This window comes from Acartia tonsa, chromosome 1 (assembly GCF_053477335.1).
Source record: "Acartia tonsa isolate MP-2025a chromosome 1, ASM5347733v1, whole genome shotgun sequence".
NCBI classification, from domain to species: Eukaryota; Metazoa; Arthropoda; class Copepoda; order Calanoida; family Acartiidae; genus Acartia; species Acartia tonsa.
The window spans coordinates 29,066,109-29,085,022 of NC_137260.1; the positions used below are offsets into that span (position 1 = coordinate 29,066,109).

The following is an 18,914-nucleotide window of genomic DNA, read 5'->3' on the forward strand; positions in this document are numbered from 1 at the left end:
TAAATTTTAGTTTTGGATTGCGACGTTTTGATTAAATCATTTATATATACTTTTTTGACATGGAATTTTTCCTTGGGTTTCTGTTATTTCAAAAACTTGATATTGTAATTCCTAAAACGAATAGGTATGTTGTTAAATGCAAAAGAATATGAAAAGATTATAATCATTAAAGTATTGGCCTGCGAGAAGTTGGATGTAATTGGAACCGCATGGCTTCTGTTTTCACCCAACTACCACCCCCGAAACCTGAACATGCCACTTTTTAAAATATATAAAATTTAACTATGAATTATAGTGCTTTATTAATCCCTATTTTATGTTAGACTAGATTAGGTGTGGATTAAAAACAGTGTTTCGGAGCCGGAGCCGGGATCAGCAACATTTTTGGTGGAGCCGGAGCCGTATTTTTCGTTAAAAACGGCTCCGGCTCCAGATTAGCTAAAATGATTTATTTTAGGTAATATTATAATTTGGCAACGGTCTATTTCCATATAATAAACTGAAAAACTATTGTTACTTAACAAATAGAAACACATCCTTCTACTTTTATATAGCTTTAATCAAATAAAAGCAAAATATTTTATATTATTTATTTTATTTTATCAAATTCAATAATGAACAAAAATGGATCATGGAAAGAAAACAAAGTCATTCCTTAATTAGGACAGAAGTCACCTTCCTAGGAAGGACATAAGTAGCTTCCCTTATGTGAGAATTTGTTAGATGAAGGGCATAACTTGTCTCCCTTAACAAAGATTTTGCAAGATGAAGGACATAAGTAGCCTCCCTTCACCACTCAAAACCTAGCTTTTTGGTCCTTCACATAGCAAAATCTTGCATAAAATAGTTTATCTGTCCTTCACATAGCAAATTCTTGCAAAACATAGCAAATTCTTGCAAAACTTAGCAAATTCTTGCAAAACATAGCATTTCTGTCCTTCACATAGCAAATTCTTGCAAAACATAGCAAATTCTTGCAAAACATAGCAAATTCTTGCAAAACATAGCAAATTCTTGCAAAACATAGCAAATTCTTGCAAAACATAGCAAATTCTTGCAAAATATAGCAAATTCTTGCAAAACATAGCAAATTCTTGCAAAACATAGCAAATTCTTGCAAAATATAGCAAATTCTTGCAAAACATAGCAAATTCTTGGAAAACTTAGCTTTTCTGTCCTTCACATAGCTAATTCTTGCAAAAAATAGCAAAATCTTACAAAACATAGCAAATTCTTGCAAAACATAGCAAATTCTGGCAAAACATTGCAAATTCTTGGAAAACTTAGCTTTTCTGTCCTTCACATAGCTAATTCTTGCAAAACATAGCAAATTCTTGGAAAACTTAGCTTTTCAGTCCTTCACATAGCTAATTCTTGCAAAACATAGCAAATTCTTACAAAACATAGCAAATTCTTGCAAAACATAGCAAATTCTTGGAAAACTTAGCTTTTCAGTCCTTCACATAGCTAATTCTTGCAAAACATAGCAAATTCTTACAAAACATAGCAAATTCTTGCAAAACATAGCAAATTCTGGCAAAACATTGCAAATTCTTGGAAAACTTAGCTTTTCTGTCCTTTACATAGCTAATTCTTGCAAAACATAGCAAAATCTTACAAAACATAGCAAATTCTTACAAAACATAGCAAATTCTGGCAAAACATAGCAAATTCTTGCAAAACATAGCAAATTCTGGCAAAACATAGCAAATTCTTGGAAAACTTAGCATTTCTGTCCTTCACATAGCAAATTCTTGCAAAACATAGCAAATTCTTGCAAAACATAGCAAATTCTTGCAAAACATAGCAAATTCTTGCAAAACATAGCAAATTCTTACAAAACATAGCAAATTCTGGCAAAACATTGCAAATTCTTGGAAAACTTAGCTTTTCTGTCCTTCACATAGCTAATTCTTGCAAAAAATAGCAAAATCTTACAAAACATAGCAAATTCTTGCAAAACATAGCAAATCCTTGGAAAACTTAGCATTTCTGTCCTTCACATAGCAAATTCTTGCATAAAATAGCATTTCTGTCCTTTCAATTTATGAGATCTTAAGCTACAGACAGAAAAACTTTGCTTTTTTGTTTTCAATAAACCAGGATATCATAACACTAATGGAGTAACAATGTTGTTTGCAAAGTACAGTTGAAGCTTTCTGACTGCCCTTGTACTATGTGTGTTAGTGTCTGTGTATGTTCTCACAGCTTTAGTGGCCAGGTGGAAATATTGAGAGCCAAAATTATCAATTTAAAATTTAGAAATGTAGATTCTCAACAAAAATGTAGTCTCTTGATTTTTATACTAGGCTCATTACATATTTTTTTTTATTTTTTAGAATATATATTTTTTTTTGGCCACTTGTACATTATTAACTTTCTCCCCTTCCTTGACTGGCTATCTATCTATCTATCAAACTTATTTCATAATCCTTTACAGTAGCCAACACATAAAATATTAGACCATAAGTATTTAATATGAATCTAATATTTCTACATATTTATTTTTGATTATTATATCAAACTATTTTTTTCTTCATAAAATATACCTATACAATTATCAATGCTTATATAAAAGAAACAGGAGAAATTGCCCAAGAAAAAAAAAATTAACTAACCCTCTCAAAGATAAAAATTTGGACATTTGTATTTGATGAAAAGTACACACCTCTCTACATAGAGCATAGGCATATTAGTGTCATAGCTGTTAATCTCATCTAATGCAATTCTCCATTTATCTGGTACAAACTCTAAAGATGGTTGACAACTTCATTTTCAGCGGTTCAAATAAATCAGCTGATAAATTATGTAACGATTGCAAGGGCTTACTTTGAACTTTTAGGAAAGCGGATAGAAAGTTAGATTTTTTCTCCCCATAAATATTTAGAATTGAATAAATAAGAGTTTTTTTTATTTTTGTAATACAAAATAAAACTAATTTACCATTCCATGAAAAATCTTCCCTGAAAAAAATACTTGGTTTAATTATTAGAGTTGTTGTTTAATCTTTTATCTTTATATAAACCCAGGGAGGGAGGGTACATTAGACTTTAAATAAGTAAAGTATTGAAAGGGGTATTTTAAATTAATTATACTGGGAATGTACACAAATTTACCGGCCATTATCCCTAGAGATCCCTGAAACTTCTGTTCAAAACGAAGCTTTTCTATAATTAGGTTGGTTCTTTCTATATGAAACAGTTACCTCTTTTCGTAAATTTAGACATGATATAATTGTCTTATCAATTTCAAACTTTGCATGATGATTCCTATAACAGACCCTACTGATTTTAGAGCTACGCTTTTATGGATGTTGTCATCCTTGTTTAATTTTGTTTATACTTATACATGTTTGTATATAAATAATTTAAATTTAGATTATTTAGATAGAGAGTAGACATTGGTCTGTTTATTACACGTTAGTCCCCAAAGTTTTATAATAACGTTTTCTTATTCGTAAATTAACCAACTTTTGGAACATTGATTTTTGAATTGGTTGGTTAGTTTAGTTATGTGTTTAAATGTTCAACCACTAATTTTGATCTCAGAAAGGATAATTTTGTGCATCATCATTGGGGATGTATATCAATTTTCGGCCATTTTCTTTCCCTTTAGATCCCTAATTAGATCATAAGATTATTCGGGAATAGTCCTTTTTGTGGCAACGCTTTAAGGGGCGATTCGTCGTATTTTTAAAATGGCGTTTTAGAGGTTATTTAGGTTAGGTTAAGTTATATTGGGTTAGGTGATTGCCCCACAGGATATTTTATCACCAATAATTTTAAGATTCATAGTTCAGGAATATACGACGCATCGTATTATATTTAGCTTTCCGCGGCCATAAAAATGTACATATTATGCTTTATATAATTTTTCAGTATTGCTGAGAACCGGTTCTAATCCACTGCATATTGCTAGCAGACAAAATTTAAATAATATTAATTTATAATCGACGCAATGTAATAGTACATTATTAACAAGAGGAAAAGGGGGGAACGTTTAATTAAAACAGTGGAAAAAAAACATTGTAAAATAAAAAAAAATCAAATCAAAATTCTATATTTTCAATAATAGAAAAATGAGGAATAGTCCCTTTTGTGGCAACACCCCTTAAGGGGCGATTCGTCTTATATATTTTAAATGGCTTTTGATGGGTTATTTTAGTTTAGGTTAGGTTATATTAGTTAGTGATTGCCTCACAGGGTGAAAAAAATAAAGAATCGCCCCTTAAGGAGCGTTGTCAGGAAAGGGGCTATACCCGAAAAATTAATTAGAATTAAACTACTCCTTAAGATCTACCAATTGGAACTGTCACATGAAAAATAATTAATCTTCTTAAATATATTACATAAATTCTTTAATTCAATGCTAGGACAATGGATTTAAATTTATCTTCTCCAGTGTTCCAGTTACATGAAATTGTGGAATAAAGATTTAATTTTATTGGTTATTTTAAATAAACACTGAATAAGATAATATAAAAATGTACTCTTTAAACCTTATTTACTATTGTTAGGTTAGTTCTCATCTCCTGTTAGATAGAAGTTTAAACAGTACATTACTTTCTTCCTTCTATACTATTATGAAATTCCTAGGTGGCCAAAAAAATATATTTTAAAAAATACAAAAAAAATATGTAATGAGCCTAGTAAAAAAATCAAGAGACTACATTTTTGTAGAGAATCTACATTTCTAAATTTTAAATTGATAATTTTGGCTCTCAATATTTCCACCTGGCCACTAAAGCTGTGAGAACATACACAGACACTAACACACATAGTACAAGGGCAGTCAGAAAGCTTCAACTGTACTTTGCAAACAACATTGTTACTCCATTAGTGTTATGATATCCTGGTTTATTGAAAACAAAAAAGCAAAGTTTTTCTGTCTGTAGCTTAAGATCTCATAAATTGAAAGGACAGAAATGCTATTTTATGCAAGAATTTGCTATGTGAAGGACAGAAATGCTAAGTTTTCCAAGGATTTGCTATGTTTTGCAAGAATTTGCTATGTTTTGTAAGATTTTGCTATGTTTTGCAAGAATTTGCTATGTTTTGCCAGAATTTGCTATGTTTTGTAAGAATTTGCTATGTTTTGTAAGATTTTGCTATGTTTTGCAAGAATTAGCTATGTGAAGGACAGAAAAGCTAAGTTTTCCAAGAATTTGCAATGTTTTGCCAGAATTTGCTATGTTTTGCAAGAATTTGCTATGTTTTGTAAGATTGCTATGTTTTGCAAGAATTAGCTATGTGAAGGACAGAAAAGCTAAGTTTTCCAAGAATTTGCAATGTTTTGCCAGAATTTGCTATGTTTTGCAAGAATTTGCTATGTTTTGCCAGAATTTGCTATGTTTTGCAAGAATTAGCTATGTGAAGGACAGAAAAGCTAAGTTTTGCAAGAATTTGCTATGTTTTGCAAGAATTAGCTATGTGAAGGACAGAAAAGCTAAGTTTTCCAAGAATTTGCTATGTTTTGCAAGAATTTGCTATGTTTTGCAAGAATTTGCTATGTTTTGCCAGAATTTGCTATGTTTTGCCAGAATTTGCTATGTTTTGCAAGAATTTGCTATGTTTTGCCAGAATTTGCTATGTTTTGCCAGAATTTGCTATGTTTTGTAAGATTTTGCTATGTTTAGCAAGAATTAGCTATGTAAAGGACAGAAAAGCTAAGTTTTCCAAGAATTTGCAATGTTTTGCCAGAATTTGCTATGTTTTGCAAGAATTTGCTATGTTTTGTAAGAATTTGCTATGTTTAGCAAGAATTAGCTATGTAAAGGACAGAAAAGCTAAGTTTTCCAAGAATTTGCTATGTTTTGCAAGAATTAGCTATGTGAAGGACAGAAAAGCTAAGTTTTCCAAGAATGTGCTATGTTTTGCAAGAATTTGCTATGTTTTGCAAGAATTTGCTATGTTTTGCCAGAATTTGCTATGTTTTGCAAGAATTTGCTATGTTTTGTAATAATTTGCTATGTTTTGCAAGAATTAGCTATGTGAAGGACAGAAAAGCTAAGTTTTCCAAGAATTTGCTATGTTTTGCAAGAATTAGCTATGTGAAGTACCAAAAAGCTATGTTTTGTAAGATTTTGCTATGTTTTGCAAGAATTAGCTATGTGAAGGACAGAAAAGCTAAGTTTTCCAAGAATTTGCTATGTTTTCCAAGAATTTGCTATGTTTTGCAAGAATTTGCTATGTTTTGCCAGAATTTGCTATGTTTTGCAAGAAATTGCTATGTTTTGCAAGAATTTGCTATGTAAAGGACAGAAAAGCTATGTTTATTAAGGTTTTGCTATGTGAAGGACAGAAAAGCTAAGTTTTGCAACATGAAGGACATAAGCAGCCTTCCTAATGTAAGAATTTGTCAGACAAAGGACATAAGTCACCTCCCTTAAGTTAGATTTTGTTAGATGAAGGACATAAGTAGCCTTCCTTAGACCAATTTCCAGTGACTTCTGTCCTAATTAGGAATGACTTTGTTTTCTTTCCATGATCCCAAAAATTGATATAATAATTTTAAGGTAGGAGCCGGAGCCGCATCAAAATTATACGGCTCCGACACCATGATTAAAAATTCCCCGCGTGGTAGAAGCTCCCTGCTGCTTGAAACACGTTATCGTAAAATTCTTTAAAAAGAAATGAGGCCCTGTTATTGAACCATAAAACAAACAAAAAAAACTATCAGATCACCTTTTATAGTTACTTAAGTAAACAAGTAAACATGGATTAATATAAATGCATTACAGACCGACAGATTACCATAAAAAGATAAAACATTGCACAAAGCTTTCTTCTTTTCGCTAGTTCGTGTCTTCTTAATTTCACCACTAATAATTTCACCATGTATTAATCTATCTCGGGGTTTCGTGATTTTCTAATTATAAATTTATATATAAATTTAAATATTTTAAATAGAACAATTTTAGTGGTTTATATACCAATTTTAAAATACGACCAAAATTAGTTCTGAAAATGATATAGATCTTTTTTATTTGGCCGCTATATGGACATGGATAAGTTTTTTGGAAAATATTCATATTACATTTTTACTGAACACCGTTTTTTTTTAAAATGAAACGACATCATCCATAAGTAGCGAAGCAAAAATATTTTTGATGGAGGAACAGATAAATATGTAGTTCAGATATCTTATTATAAAAAATAAACATAAAACATGTATCTATATCTGAATGTATGTATTGGTCTTTTGTAGCATGACCGACAGACCAACGGGCAAGCAACTTATAAACTGGATGCTAATTGTTTTAACACAAGCAGTCTACGTTGAATAGCAGCCTAGGCTAGATGACATGCTTTTGTTCAATTAAATTACTAGCGGCTACCTCCCAAGAGTCCTCTAGGGGCACTTGAGTAATGGGTTGAGGGGAGGTCGAAATTTCACTTTCAATTGTAGTTTTGAATTATAAAAGAAAATAATTTAAGTTGTAGGCAATTTTTTTTCCAGGCAATTAGTCCTAGGAGGCTGAAAGTATCTTTCTTCAAAATAGTTTAAAACCTTTCCTGAACCATGAAAAGCTTCACTGAAAAAGATAACAAATTTTGTTAAGCCATTACTTTAGCTTCATATGGTTGTCTCAAACCAATTTTTAAAATCTCCTATTCCTAGTTTTATGATACATATATCTAGTAACACTTTATCTGTACTTAGTTTGGAAATATATTTGTTTCTTATATGTAGTTATCAAACTCTTTAATTTTCTTCCCAGAACAGTTTTTCGCCTTTATCGCAAAAATGTTTCTCTAAAGCAACCAATTTAGTTTTTTAAAAACTCTAAAATAAGGCATACTTTCCCTATTTAAAAAGTAACATAGAGTTTATTTAAACATGTTATTTTTATTTGAAAAGTCCAATATACAGTGATTCATTGTTTGGTTTTATCAAATCATCAGTTGGTTTATAAATAAAAAGACATGATATTCGAATGGGTACAAAATATCATAAAGTGAAGTAAGGTTTTTTGTCTGTAGCTTAAGATTTTGATAACCACTTAACTGATAACATTCTCATTTTTAGGAAATTTTATTTTAAATTTGAAGTCATAGAATTGTTTTATATTATTTTTCTGTCTTTTCCTACCCCTTTGAATATAGACTCCTTAAATGCTAGGGCGCACTTATTAGTTCATACTAAAGTAATTAAGATACCTTTTTTGAGGAGGGTAACTTTACCCTACTTGAAGAATTCAAACCTCAAAAAATTACAACTCCAGAAATATTTTATTTACTTTTTATTTTTAAAATCGAATTGATAGTAGAGGATAGTCTCTTCTCCCCTTAAAGGGGCGTAACCACTAGTGTATAATTATAGATAATTTCTCTTTAGTAAAGTTTTTCCATATCTCATAATTTTGGTTTGATTTTTTGTTTTCCATGAATTAAATGGTTTTATATGATAACCTTTTCATACTTGAAAGACAGACTTGTCTTTAATTTTTTCTAGACAGCAGTGCAGACGATATGTAAATTCTATACAGTTCTAAAAAATCAAGATAGATGTTTATTTTTAAGAATAACGAGTGGCTGCTGCCCTAGCCTCTCTTCCTCACAATTTATATTTCTGATTCAATAGGAAATGATAATAATAGGTCGTTGATTTTCTTTTTTTCGGACATTTTTGTTTTGGTTTCACCACTAAGTAAAATAGCATAAAAATAAAAAAGACCAATTAGAATTGAATTTTTAAAAATATTTAGGATTAGCCTACTCTCACTCTCAGTGAAATATCCTAAAACTTACATATCATTGATCAATGTAATTCTTTCTTAAAAGGAAGTCCAACTGTTTTGGAGATCTGTTGGAGAACTCTTTGAATCACTACTCTATGAAAATAAATTTTATAAAAGTTCTCGCTTCAAAGTCAGATGAAGATCCCAAAAAGATAAAGCAGTAGAACATTTTGCATTAGACCAATAATAAAATCTACTTTAAATATTTAATACCAGAAATAAAGAGCATTTCATATGAAGGTAGTAAGATATATTTATAGTTTATCACTTTTATTTAAATTTGAACCGATTGAGTTCTACATTTGAGAAAGGATCACAAAGGTGCCTAAGGCACGAAGAAAGATAATATAGTCTCTAAAATGGAGAAAGTTCGAGTAAAGAAAAAATGAGGGGTCGTACGATCTTTGCTTACACAATTGTAAGAACTTGGGCCCTATTTATTGAGATATAAATTTACGAGAAAGAAAATGTGCACGCAAACTGTTGTAGAACAAGTAAATTGATATGCAGACAATCAAACCATCAATTATATATTTCACAAGTCTAGATTCGGGTTAGACCTGTCCCATATTTAGGTTTTTAAATTTTTGTCTGAAAAAAAATTAGTTTTGATATATTCAGAATAGATGGATTTGTTATCATGCCAGGAAAAGCAACTTGTATTTTTTGTTTTCTTTACTAAAGTTCTCTAGAGCTATTAAAAGTTTTTGCTTAAAAAATGGCACAAAATCTTTTGGTCAAAGTATCCTTCATCATATATTAATTTCATATTTCTAATATGAAGCCAATCGGAATAGTTTATCTAAAAGTTGTAATGTTTGTTCTCATTTTTTAGGAGATCCTTTTACAAGCTTATTTAAAACTGTTTTCAATGGAGGATTTTTTTAATGGAATATAGAAATACTGAAAAGGCCTAACACTGGTACATTGCCAAGGTTTTGTTAGAAATATAAAGATTATGTTATTATTCTTTATGTAATAGTCTATATACGAGTTAAGACTTCAAAGTTGTATTAGAAATATTAATTCACTTATTTTATAAATGTCATACAGAAGAGTTAAGACTTCAGAGAGTTTTATTTTAAAATAGGCATATTGTTTTCACTTATTCACCAATTGAAAAAAAACATCTTTTCTCATTTATAGGCCTTTGGGACGTCTAAAGCAATAGTTCCATATAATTTGTAATCAATCAGTCTGTCAAATCTAAAACATAAAAATTACATTATAGTTCTTTCTCTGTATATGAAATATTTTATGTAATAATACATATTTCATAAAGTACGGTCAGTTTTTTGTGTGTTAAGTTCAGACGGTTTAGTAGGTCAATGTTTTTTTTATAAAAGTGAAGCTTTCTTATAGTTAAGTTTGGTTTTGTCAAATAATCTGGAAACTTAAAATTTGCATTTTTCTGGCAATTATATGAAATTTATTAAGGTAACTTTACAAAGTGTCTAAAATTAGCCATGTGACGTCATAAAAATGAGGAAGATGAGAGAAGAAGTGGGAAAGAAAACCCCTAAAAAAAAGATGGTAATCACTCATCTTTATGACGTCAAATGGCTTATTTACTTTGTAAAGTTATTTTAATAAGTTGTCATAGCTGACATAATTAGGACATGTTTTTTGAGATATAATATGAAATATCTATGATATTAACCTCGGCAATATGCCCAGTTTAATATTATAATTATAAATTATTAAAATTATCTTTGCTTTTCAGAATTTTCTCATCCTTTTTTTAAGAAAAATTTATTTAGCAAATTTTCCCCAACAAAAACTTTAGAATGTTTCGTGATTTGATGAAAATTATAATGAAATTGTCAAATTGTTCTGTTTTTTGCTACCTACTTGATTTTAAAGTAGCTAAGCTACTCTGTAACTATGGTCATTTCCTAGCTCCTCATTGTAACTTTTAAAGGTAAAATTTGCATAGATTTTATTGGTTAAATACTAAGTAAGTAGAATGTATTCTGAAAATCTGAATGAATATTTTCATTGACATCCAACTATTTTATTAAACAGTTCTTTCTTTTAAGTTGCGTATACTTTTTGGGCCAAGGCACAACTCCACTCTTACTTAAATATTATACACTTAATTGTTTAGAGATCTTCATCACGAACTGAGGGAATTGGAGCGACAGAGAAAATTAGAGAAGAAATATGAACTGGACTACCCACCTGATCTAGAAGACAGGGAAAACTTAATTTTAATTTTATTAATGACAGCAATAGTAAAAACACCGATGAAAAAGTAGTAGAAAGGGGAAAAATAAGTTAATTTCTGAAGTGTGTAAATTCAGTAAATTATCTAAAACTAGCGGCTGCGACCCTAGAATCTAGGGGCTCTATATTCTGAGGAGTAGGAAGGTGAAAGAAAAAATGTCTAAAACCATTAAAAGACTTAAATCTAAAATTGAATTAACTTAAACCCATCTCGGGACCTATGTGAAGCTTTTATTAAATGGGGAACTTAATCAGTTAAGTAGTTACTGAAATCCTAAAATTATAGATTAAGTTTATTTCTAACAGGGACAGAGATAACTTCCATTCCATAGGAAGTGCAGGAACTTCCAGGAGTGCAGGAACTTCCAGAAGTGCCGGAACTTCCAGGTTTATCAACCAATCATATCTTTATTGTACAGCTTACAAATTATACAATTACAATGATACATTGAAAATAAAAAAAAACAAGTAAAATAAAAATAACATAAATTTTACTTAATAATCGAAAGCAAATCCTATCATAGATTTTACTTGTTTACACACAAAGCAAGGATGATTAGCGAAGAACAAACGAACAAAACCTTATGTAGAGTGTCAGAGGTAGATAAGCAGAACATTAATCTGTAAGGATCTAAACAAAAGTGTACATAATTTGGTTGCAAAATTGCGTAAATACAGTAAACTGTTAAAGGACATTCTTTCATTTTTAGGATTTGATTATCGAGATAATCCGCTTATAATATTAAAAAATCAGATGAATAGGACAATTTTATTAAGTGTTGACAAAACCGACTTCCTGGTAAAGAATATAGGGATGCAACGCTTCCAAAATCGTACCTGATTGTGATAGGAATCATTATTGAAATTGATAAGACAATTTTAACATATCTAAATTGATTAAAAGGGCTATTGGTTCCTGACAGTAAGACGCATTCACCGTAATTATAGAAAATCTTTGTTTAAAACAATTATTTCTAGGTCAGGATCAACAAAGTCTGCAGGATCTACTAGACCTGTGTCTTCAGGATCAAGCTCTAGGTAACACTACATTACATTAGACACTGCTAATTTGAACCAACCAATCAAGTTTTAATAAAAGTATCCACAGTTTTAAGCTAGCAAAAGAGAGAGGGTGATTATAAAACTTACTGTACTATAATATTTTAAAGTTAATTTTTTTTTTGCTGGTCTGCGGGAATTCAGAATCATCCGCCTGACTGGTCCGTTAGCGGTTTCCCAGCCAAACATCTTATTGTTGTTTCCAACCTCTACTTCATTCCCGAGTCCAAAGTTAAATTGGTCATTACTTTGTGCGGGTTGAACATGAGCAGGTTTTTTCTAGGGAAGGATTGTTAGCCCTACCCAAACCCCCTGGACTGAGGGAAGTGATCAGAATTCAGTCTGGCATCTACCCTAGGACCTTTCCAGCACAGTAGGACTCTTCTGGTGTAGCTCCTAGGATCATTGATGCACGGTGCAGGATAGATATTTGTTTTTGTGGGTCCATTTGGAATTGTTCATTTCTAAGGTGAAATATTATCCCCGGGAAAAGTTATATCTGAAGGACACCTTCCTTACTGATTACCTTTTTGTTTTTTTTAGGGCATAACCCAATATTGTCTATGTATAGTATACTTTTATCTATTTAGACCAAGAACATCAAAATCAGAAGAGGGAAGACCACAGTTATCCAAAGAAGCAGATATAGACAGACCAAAATCATCCAGACCTACAGAGCGTCCTCCCACCTCCAAGGCCAGGCCAAAAACAGGCGCTGCTTCAAAATCTGGTAGAAATGCCAAGAAAGCAAGTGTCGAGGTAGAAGATGAAAGACCTAAACCATCAAAAAAGGTAAAGGTGCCAAATTAATTAGCATTTTAGCATGGAATGAAATATTTTAAATTGAAATGTTGTTATTATCCTATTGAGTTTATTTTGAATTATCTATATTTATATTTTTTTACAAATAAAATAAAAATTACATTTTTAGAAAAAAGCTAAATCTGATGCTAAAACAAAATCATTTGAAACGGTAACCACCAAACTATCAACATCAACTGAGGATAACTCAGATAAACAATCAAATATCCAAGTTCAAATTCATGCTGATAATTCAATAATATCTGATCATCTCGGATCTCCTGGTAAAGTTTTTAAAGATCTAACTTTAATTAAGTCGAAGTTATATCAAATTTCATCAACTTACCCTAATTGATTTAAATAGTTTTTAATTGTTTTTTTTACATGATTTATGCTTTATTTAAAAATTTTGATATCTGAATAGGTGATCTCACTGACACCAACATAGAAGAAAAAGCTGCTGAAAACTATCACAGACTCTCAGCAATAGATCTTAGAAAGTTGGAGGCAAAACTAGAAATGGCCACAGCAGGCGAATTAGAATCAAATAGAAAAACTTCTTTTAATAGTAAAGGTTAGTAATATATTTTTTGCACCCAGGTGGAAAGATATTTGTGGAAGGTGTAAGCCATGAGAGGGCGGAGGTATACTTGATGGTTTTCTTAAGTGGTTTTTAACACCTACAACGCCTGCCCCGAATGGCAACCAATTGGGTGTTTTCCTACGTGGTAGAATTCTATGTTCTTATGAAATTTTATGCATTTCTATTGAAAAATATTAAATATTGATGATCTTTTTAAATAATAGAATTTTCGCCAAACTAAAATGATTCAAGTGTCATTACTTATATTCTGAGAAACCAGAATTTCTATGTACCCTGTAAAACGTCGCATTAATTAGTACATGTATATATTATTTATGAATGTAAATAAAAATGGCCATGGCTGACATTATATCGACCAGCTTATAGTTTTTTTTCTGTTTTTCGCTTAGACACTTGGTCCAAAAGCAACAATAAGGATATATTTATATATAACTACATTAGTACATATACCCAGGGATATAAAGGTATAATACAATTAATTCATGTGTATCCACAATAATAATACACAAAATTACCAATTCTGTAAATTGAAATTAGTGATTGAAACGTTTGGACACTCAACTTAATGAACCAACCAATCAAAATTCAATGAAAGTCTCCAAAGTTTTCAAACAAACAAGTAAGGAACGCTATTATAAATCTTTATTCTTTCATTAACATTATGATTGTGGTCCATGTTGAAACAATCTCAGTTATACTCTAACAACGTTTTTTTTCTAGGAAATAATAAATATAAAATAATCGGGTTCGTGGAAACATGGAAAGTTTTTACAAATTTACATAATTATGTTTAGACAGAACTTTATAAATATTTAAAGAAATTAATCCTCATTTTATTTGTTTTCAAGGTTTTGTGACTTTCAACACAGAAACCCACAAACACACAAAATTCCAAATGATTTAGTATATAAAACTTCAGATTTAATAATATATTTTTAGGTGGAATATTGCCTGGGATTATTAGATCTACAGAAAATCTTTCCACAAGAGGCTACCAGGTTAAACTTATTTTAGTAGCGTGGCTACTCTACAACTATTATATGTCTGTCCAAAAGTCCAAGTACCTATTTAACAAAATATCTATCATAAAGTTCATGTTATGTTGGGTTATAGTGATTTATTGTAGTTTGGTTAGTTTTTCCCCCACAACGGCAAGGTTTTAGCCTCCCTTTAGCAGAAGTGTAAAAAGGGATTTGTTGACGATGCCTGATTTGAATTGATTTTACAGTCTTTTATTAGTAATGCTGTTATTGCTGATCTAATAATGAATAAAAATGACCTTCTTTAAAAATAATATACATTAAATTGTAAAATCTATCTCTTAAGATTTTAGTTCTATCAATATGCAGAAGGAAAATTTATATTTGAATTATTTTTTGATTGTTTGTTTATTTTTTCAGGCGAATATGAATTTGCTCTTCCAACAAGGACGTCCTTCTTCATCTGCAAGTCTAAGGGGAGATATGATGAGGCCAAAATCTTCCATATTTTCAAGGTATTTTTGTTGAAATAACCATCAAGAATTCTTTAAAAGTTTTACAGAAATGTTCCTCACATTTATAAAATTTCTCTGTTTTCAAAGTACAATGTACATATAGAAATTTCCTACCTTATTTTTCACTTTATTTTTCGCAAAATTACTTCACAATTCAACCATGTCTGCTTATGTTGGTCAATATTTGAGAAATATATTATTCCTTATATTTTCCATTTTTTTCTTTTATTATTATCGCTGTTTTTTTATACGGTTTTATCTATTTTTGTGTGTCTTGTCCTTAATTTATTTTCTTTTTCATTTATATTTTCGAGAAATATTGAAGTTGAAGTTCCTAAATTATCCTTCTTACTCCAAAAAAAATACTTTTCTACAATTTGTATAAAGTACTTGGGCCAGGTAGTTGTCTGGATTATGCATATAGACTTATACATTTATTGGTGTAACCATCCTCGTTTAAATATAGGCCTCAATCAGCTTTTGATATGCGGTCAACTTGGAATGTTGAGAAACAAAATCAGGATGTGGACAGATTCAACTCGGACTCTTCACTTTATGATCAAACTATTTCAGGAATATTAGAATTACTAAACTTGTCTTCTGTGCACCTTAGATTGACATTAAAAAAAATATTGATCGGAATAAACAAATAGCCAAATTAGAATAATTGAGTGATGTTGCACCTCATTATACACATAAGTTCAGTTTTAATTCTGTATAATGTATATATACAGACAAATGCAACGCATTTCATAACCGGCATAGGCACGGTTTTATGCTATTTTAAAGAGGGTTTGTCAACCTTCAAAACTAGGCCCCATTAAAACATTTCTTTTTTATTTTAAAATATGATTCATAAAATGTAAAAAGGTTATATTTTAATTATTTGTAATTTTATTATTTGCAAAATTTGAAAGTAATATTCTATTGTGTAGAAGAAGGAACTGGTACGACATATTCCTTGCAACAAGGAAGAAGAGATTCAAAGTTATCAAATGGCGGAGTGGCAAATTATAGCAACCATGCTAATAACAGGAATAACAATGATTGAAACTAAATTTACACGGCTTCTTTTAAATAATTAATCCAATAATTTAAACTTAGATGAATTTGTTTTACATAAAGAGCTTACATATTTATAAATATTATGTTGCATGTGACTTAAAAAGGCCAACTAGGCATAAAATTAGTTCTTCTTCTAATTTCCATAAATTTTATATTAGCAGCAAAGCTTCAAAAAGCTTCAAATGCAAGGATATCAGATTTTTATTACGAGCCTTTAAAATTTTTATAATTATAATAGAAAAAATGACACATGTGTGATAACCTAACAAAGGCGCTTTTTTTCCCTCATTTTTATTCTTTCTTCTTTCTCGAACATTCTCAATGATGGGACGTATATTTTGCTTGTTATTTTAGACTGCCTTGCTACTTCTGAACATAATCGTCCTTATTAAATTTGAAGTACCTTCTTATTGTTTTATATAATTAAAAAATGTATATCGTTGTTTTTACCTCAGGCGAAAATCAGTTTAGTTATAATAAAAACTGAAAACCAACCAACATTGTTATTTCTTTTAAAATATAGAAAAGACTCAACTATCCACCCTCGTAAAAATCTTCAGAACGATCAAGAGGAAACACACATTGATAATATCACCGACGATCAAAAGCACAGTATTGAAATTATTAAGAATTATCTAAATGATGTTAATGCTAACAAGATAGAAGAAAAAATAATAATCGAAAAAACAGAAATAAAGCAAAATGGCACCGGGAATCATAGCAACGGCGATTATCAGCCAAAATATCAAAAGAACGGGAATATACCACATAAAACGGAAGAAAAAGCTGTAAAATCCGCAAAGTCAACTCGGCCAAAGCTGGAGCGAAGTTCATCTAAAGATTCTGATGCAAGTAGTAATAAATTTGGTAGCTCTACAGATTCACTCATGATGAGAATTTTACAGTAAGTTTTTAACTGCAAAAAATGCTATAGGGCATAGATTTTTCTAATTCTCTCTTGCCCAGCTTAATTACTCTTTAGGTTAGGCAGGGTTAAAAAACCTTAAATAAAAACTGCAGTAAAGGGCAATCTATTTATTTAATGATTCAAGTGTATTTTGATCTAAAATTCATTTACTTTTATATATTGAATTAATAGAGAAGGGGTATAAGTCTACCCTCCATTTTAAATTTTAGCTTCAGACGGAAAAAGTTTTTAAAAATTTTGCAGGGGTGGTATTTTTCCAGGGGTGATTTCTCTTAGGAGAATATGGGTGCCCTTTCCAAAAATATTCATAAATCATTCCTGGACCTTTCAGAAGCTATATCGGTCCAGCGAATTAAATACTTATTTTAGGGAAAGATCTAAAAGAAATCTTCAAGTTAGAAATTTAGAAACACCCAACACTGAGCCAAGGTAAATTAATTCCTTGAAAAATAAGGACTGGTCCTAATTAAAGAGTATTAATGTCTCACTGTTAGAAAGAAACAGATAAATATACTTTACAAAAGTCTGATTTTAACAATCAAACAAGGACTATTTTGTTTTTTATTTTTCATTTAAGAACTTTTATCCTAATGCTAGTGAAATCAAATTTGTATATCTATCTACAATATATTAGACAAACATACATTCTATTTCCACCCTTTCTTATATAAAGTTTAAAGTATAGAATGTATTATAGAAATGACCCAGACCGACCTGTACGCTCCATCCTTAAAACCGGACGACCAAGAACAACTGGTCGTCCAAGAACCACAGCTAACAAACCAAAAAGAAAAATAAGTGTGGTAATACGACACCCATACGGACAGGCCCAATACAGAGTTGCTTCGCTGTGACTTATGATAACAAACCCACCGCACTAATCCTATTATATCACTATCCATCTCATGACCGCTGTTAACCCCGCACCCGGCGGTCAAACTAAGCCTGCCTAAATGTGGGGAGGGGACTTGAACATGCAACTATCACGAGTCCATCATGCACTTATATAATCGGGAGGCACTGCCTCCCCTTTTACCACCGCTGCCCCCACAGCCTGTCTACCGTCGGGCGCTAAGCCCTAGCGCCCCACACCCCCTTCAAACCTAACTATTGTCATATTTTTGTTGTATATATATAGTAAACATAACTTGTAAATATTATTCAGTTTAAATATATAATTCTGTATGATTGAATCCTGCTTGTTTGTTTGGTAGAATACTTAAAGGCTAGGGCCCGTTGAATCCGAACTCGTTACCCCGTGGGCCGAGTACGCTCGGCTTACCAGAACTTGGTGTCAGCTGTGAGATCGAGCCTTACAGAACTAGCCTATTCTACCTCTGATTGGACCCTTTGGCAAGTAAGGGGACAATCAGCCGCCAACTGAGAAGCCAACTGACCCGTGAGACGGCCTTTTTAGGTCGAATTTCCATCATTTTGAACGCAATATGTGGGCCTCTGGCCTACGGCAAGCAGATTTAGCCTGCTAAAAGCGCCAGTTAAGACGCTTTGTCCGTGTCGTGTAGGAGTAGCGCTAGGTGCGCAGCCACGGCAACCGGATAATTTAGCTCAGACGGCTACAAAACTGAGTCTAAATTGGCAAGTGTAGCTGGGACAAGCCCCAGGACACCCAGGCCAAACCTACGAGACAGACAGCTGTGTGCTGGTCTCCCTAAGAAGGCAATGTGTGGCTGCGAAGCTTCAGCACACAAGTAAGCCCTACCACTGCGACGGATAGCAGATTTTGAGCCACAGGCACGGCAGGACGGGACATTCCCTGCCGCTGTCTCCCAGGATTCGAACCCGAGGCGCTGTAGGACGGGCCATTCCCTGCCGCCATTTGTCGGGATTCGAACCAGCGGCGCTGTAGGACGGGTCATTCCCTACCGCCGTCACCCCTCTGAACCTTGCAGGACGGACATTCCCTGCTGCCAGTGCTTCCAGAATCACACCTAGAGCTCCTAGTGATAACAACACATCATTGTGTATAAAAAGTCAA

The 18,914-nt window shown here is 31.7% G+C and overlaps 1 protein-coding gene and 1 long non-coding RNA gene across 2 annotated transcripts in view; both read left to right on the plus strand.

Moving 5' to 3' along the window:
• LOC145327047 (uncharacterized) overlaps positions 1-16,461 on the plus strand; it is a 56,538-nt gene extending 40,077 nt beyond the window's left edge. The window contains exons 2-12 of the mRNA XM_080170563.1: positions 10,848-10,933; positions 11,269-11,353; positions 11,945-12,004; positions 12,616-12,817; positions 12,957-13,110; positions 13,251-13,400; positions 14,370-14,428; positions 14,831-14,925; positions 15,392-15,527; positions 15,861-15,931; positions 16,446-16,461. Coding sequence (XP_080026689.1) covers positions 10,848-10,933; positions 11,269-11,353; positions 11,945-12,004; positions 12,616-12,817; positions 12,957-13,110; positions 13,251-13,400; positions 14,370-14,428; positions 14,831-14,925; positions 15,392-15,527; positions 15,861-15,931; positions 16,446-16,461 — 1,114 coding nt within the window. The remainder of the gene's footprint in view (positions 1-10,847; positions 10,934-11,268; positions 11,354-11,944; positions 12,005-12,615; positions 12,818-12,956; positions 13,111-13,250; positions 13,401-14,369; positions 14,429-14,830; positions 14,926-15,391; positions 15,528-15,860; positions 15,932-16,445) is intronic.
• A 300-nt stretch (positions 16,462-16,761) lies between these two features.
• LOC145317135 (uncharacterized) lies at positions 16,762-17,717 on the plus strand. Its single transcript, XR_013878924.1, has 3 exons — positions 16,762-16,894; positions 17,288-17,347; positions 17,616-17,717. It is a non-coding gene; the product is annotated as an uncharacterized LOC145317135 (long non-coding RNA).
• Positions 17,718-18,914: the final 1,197 nt, after the last annotated feature.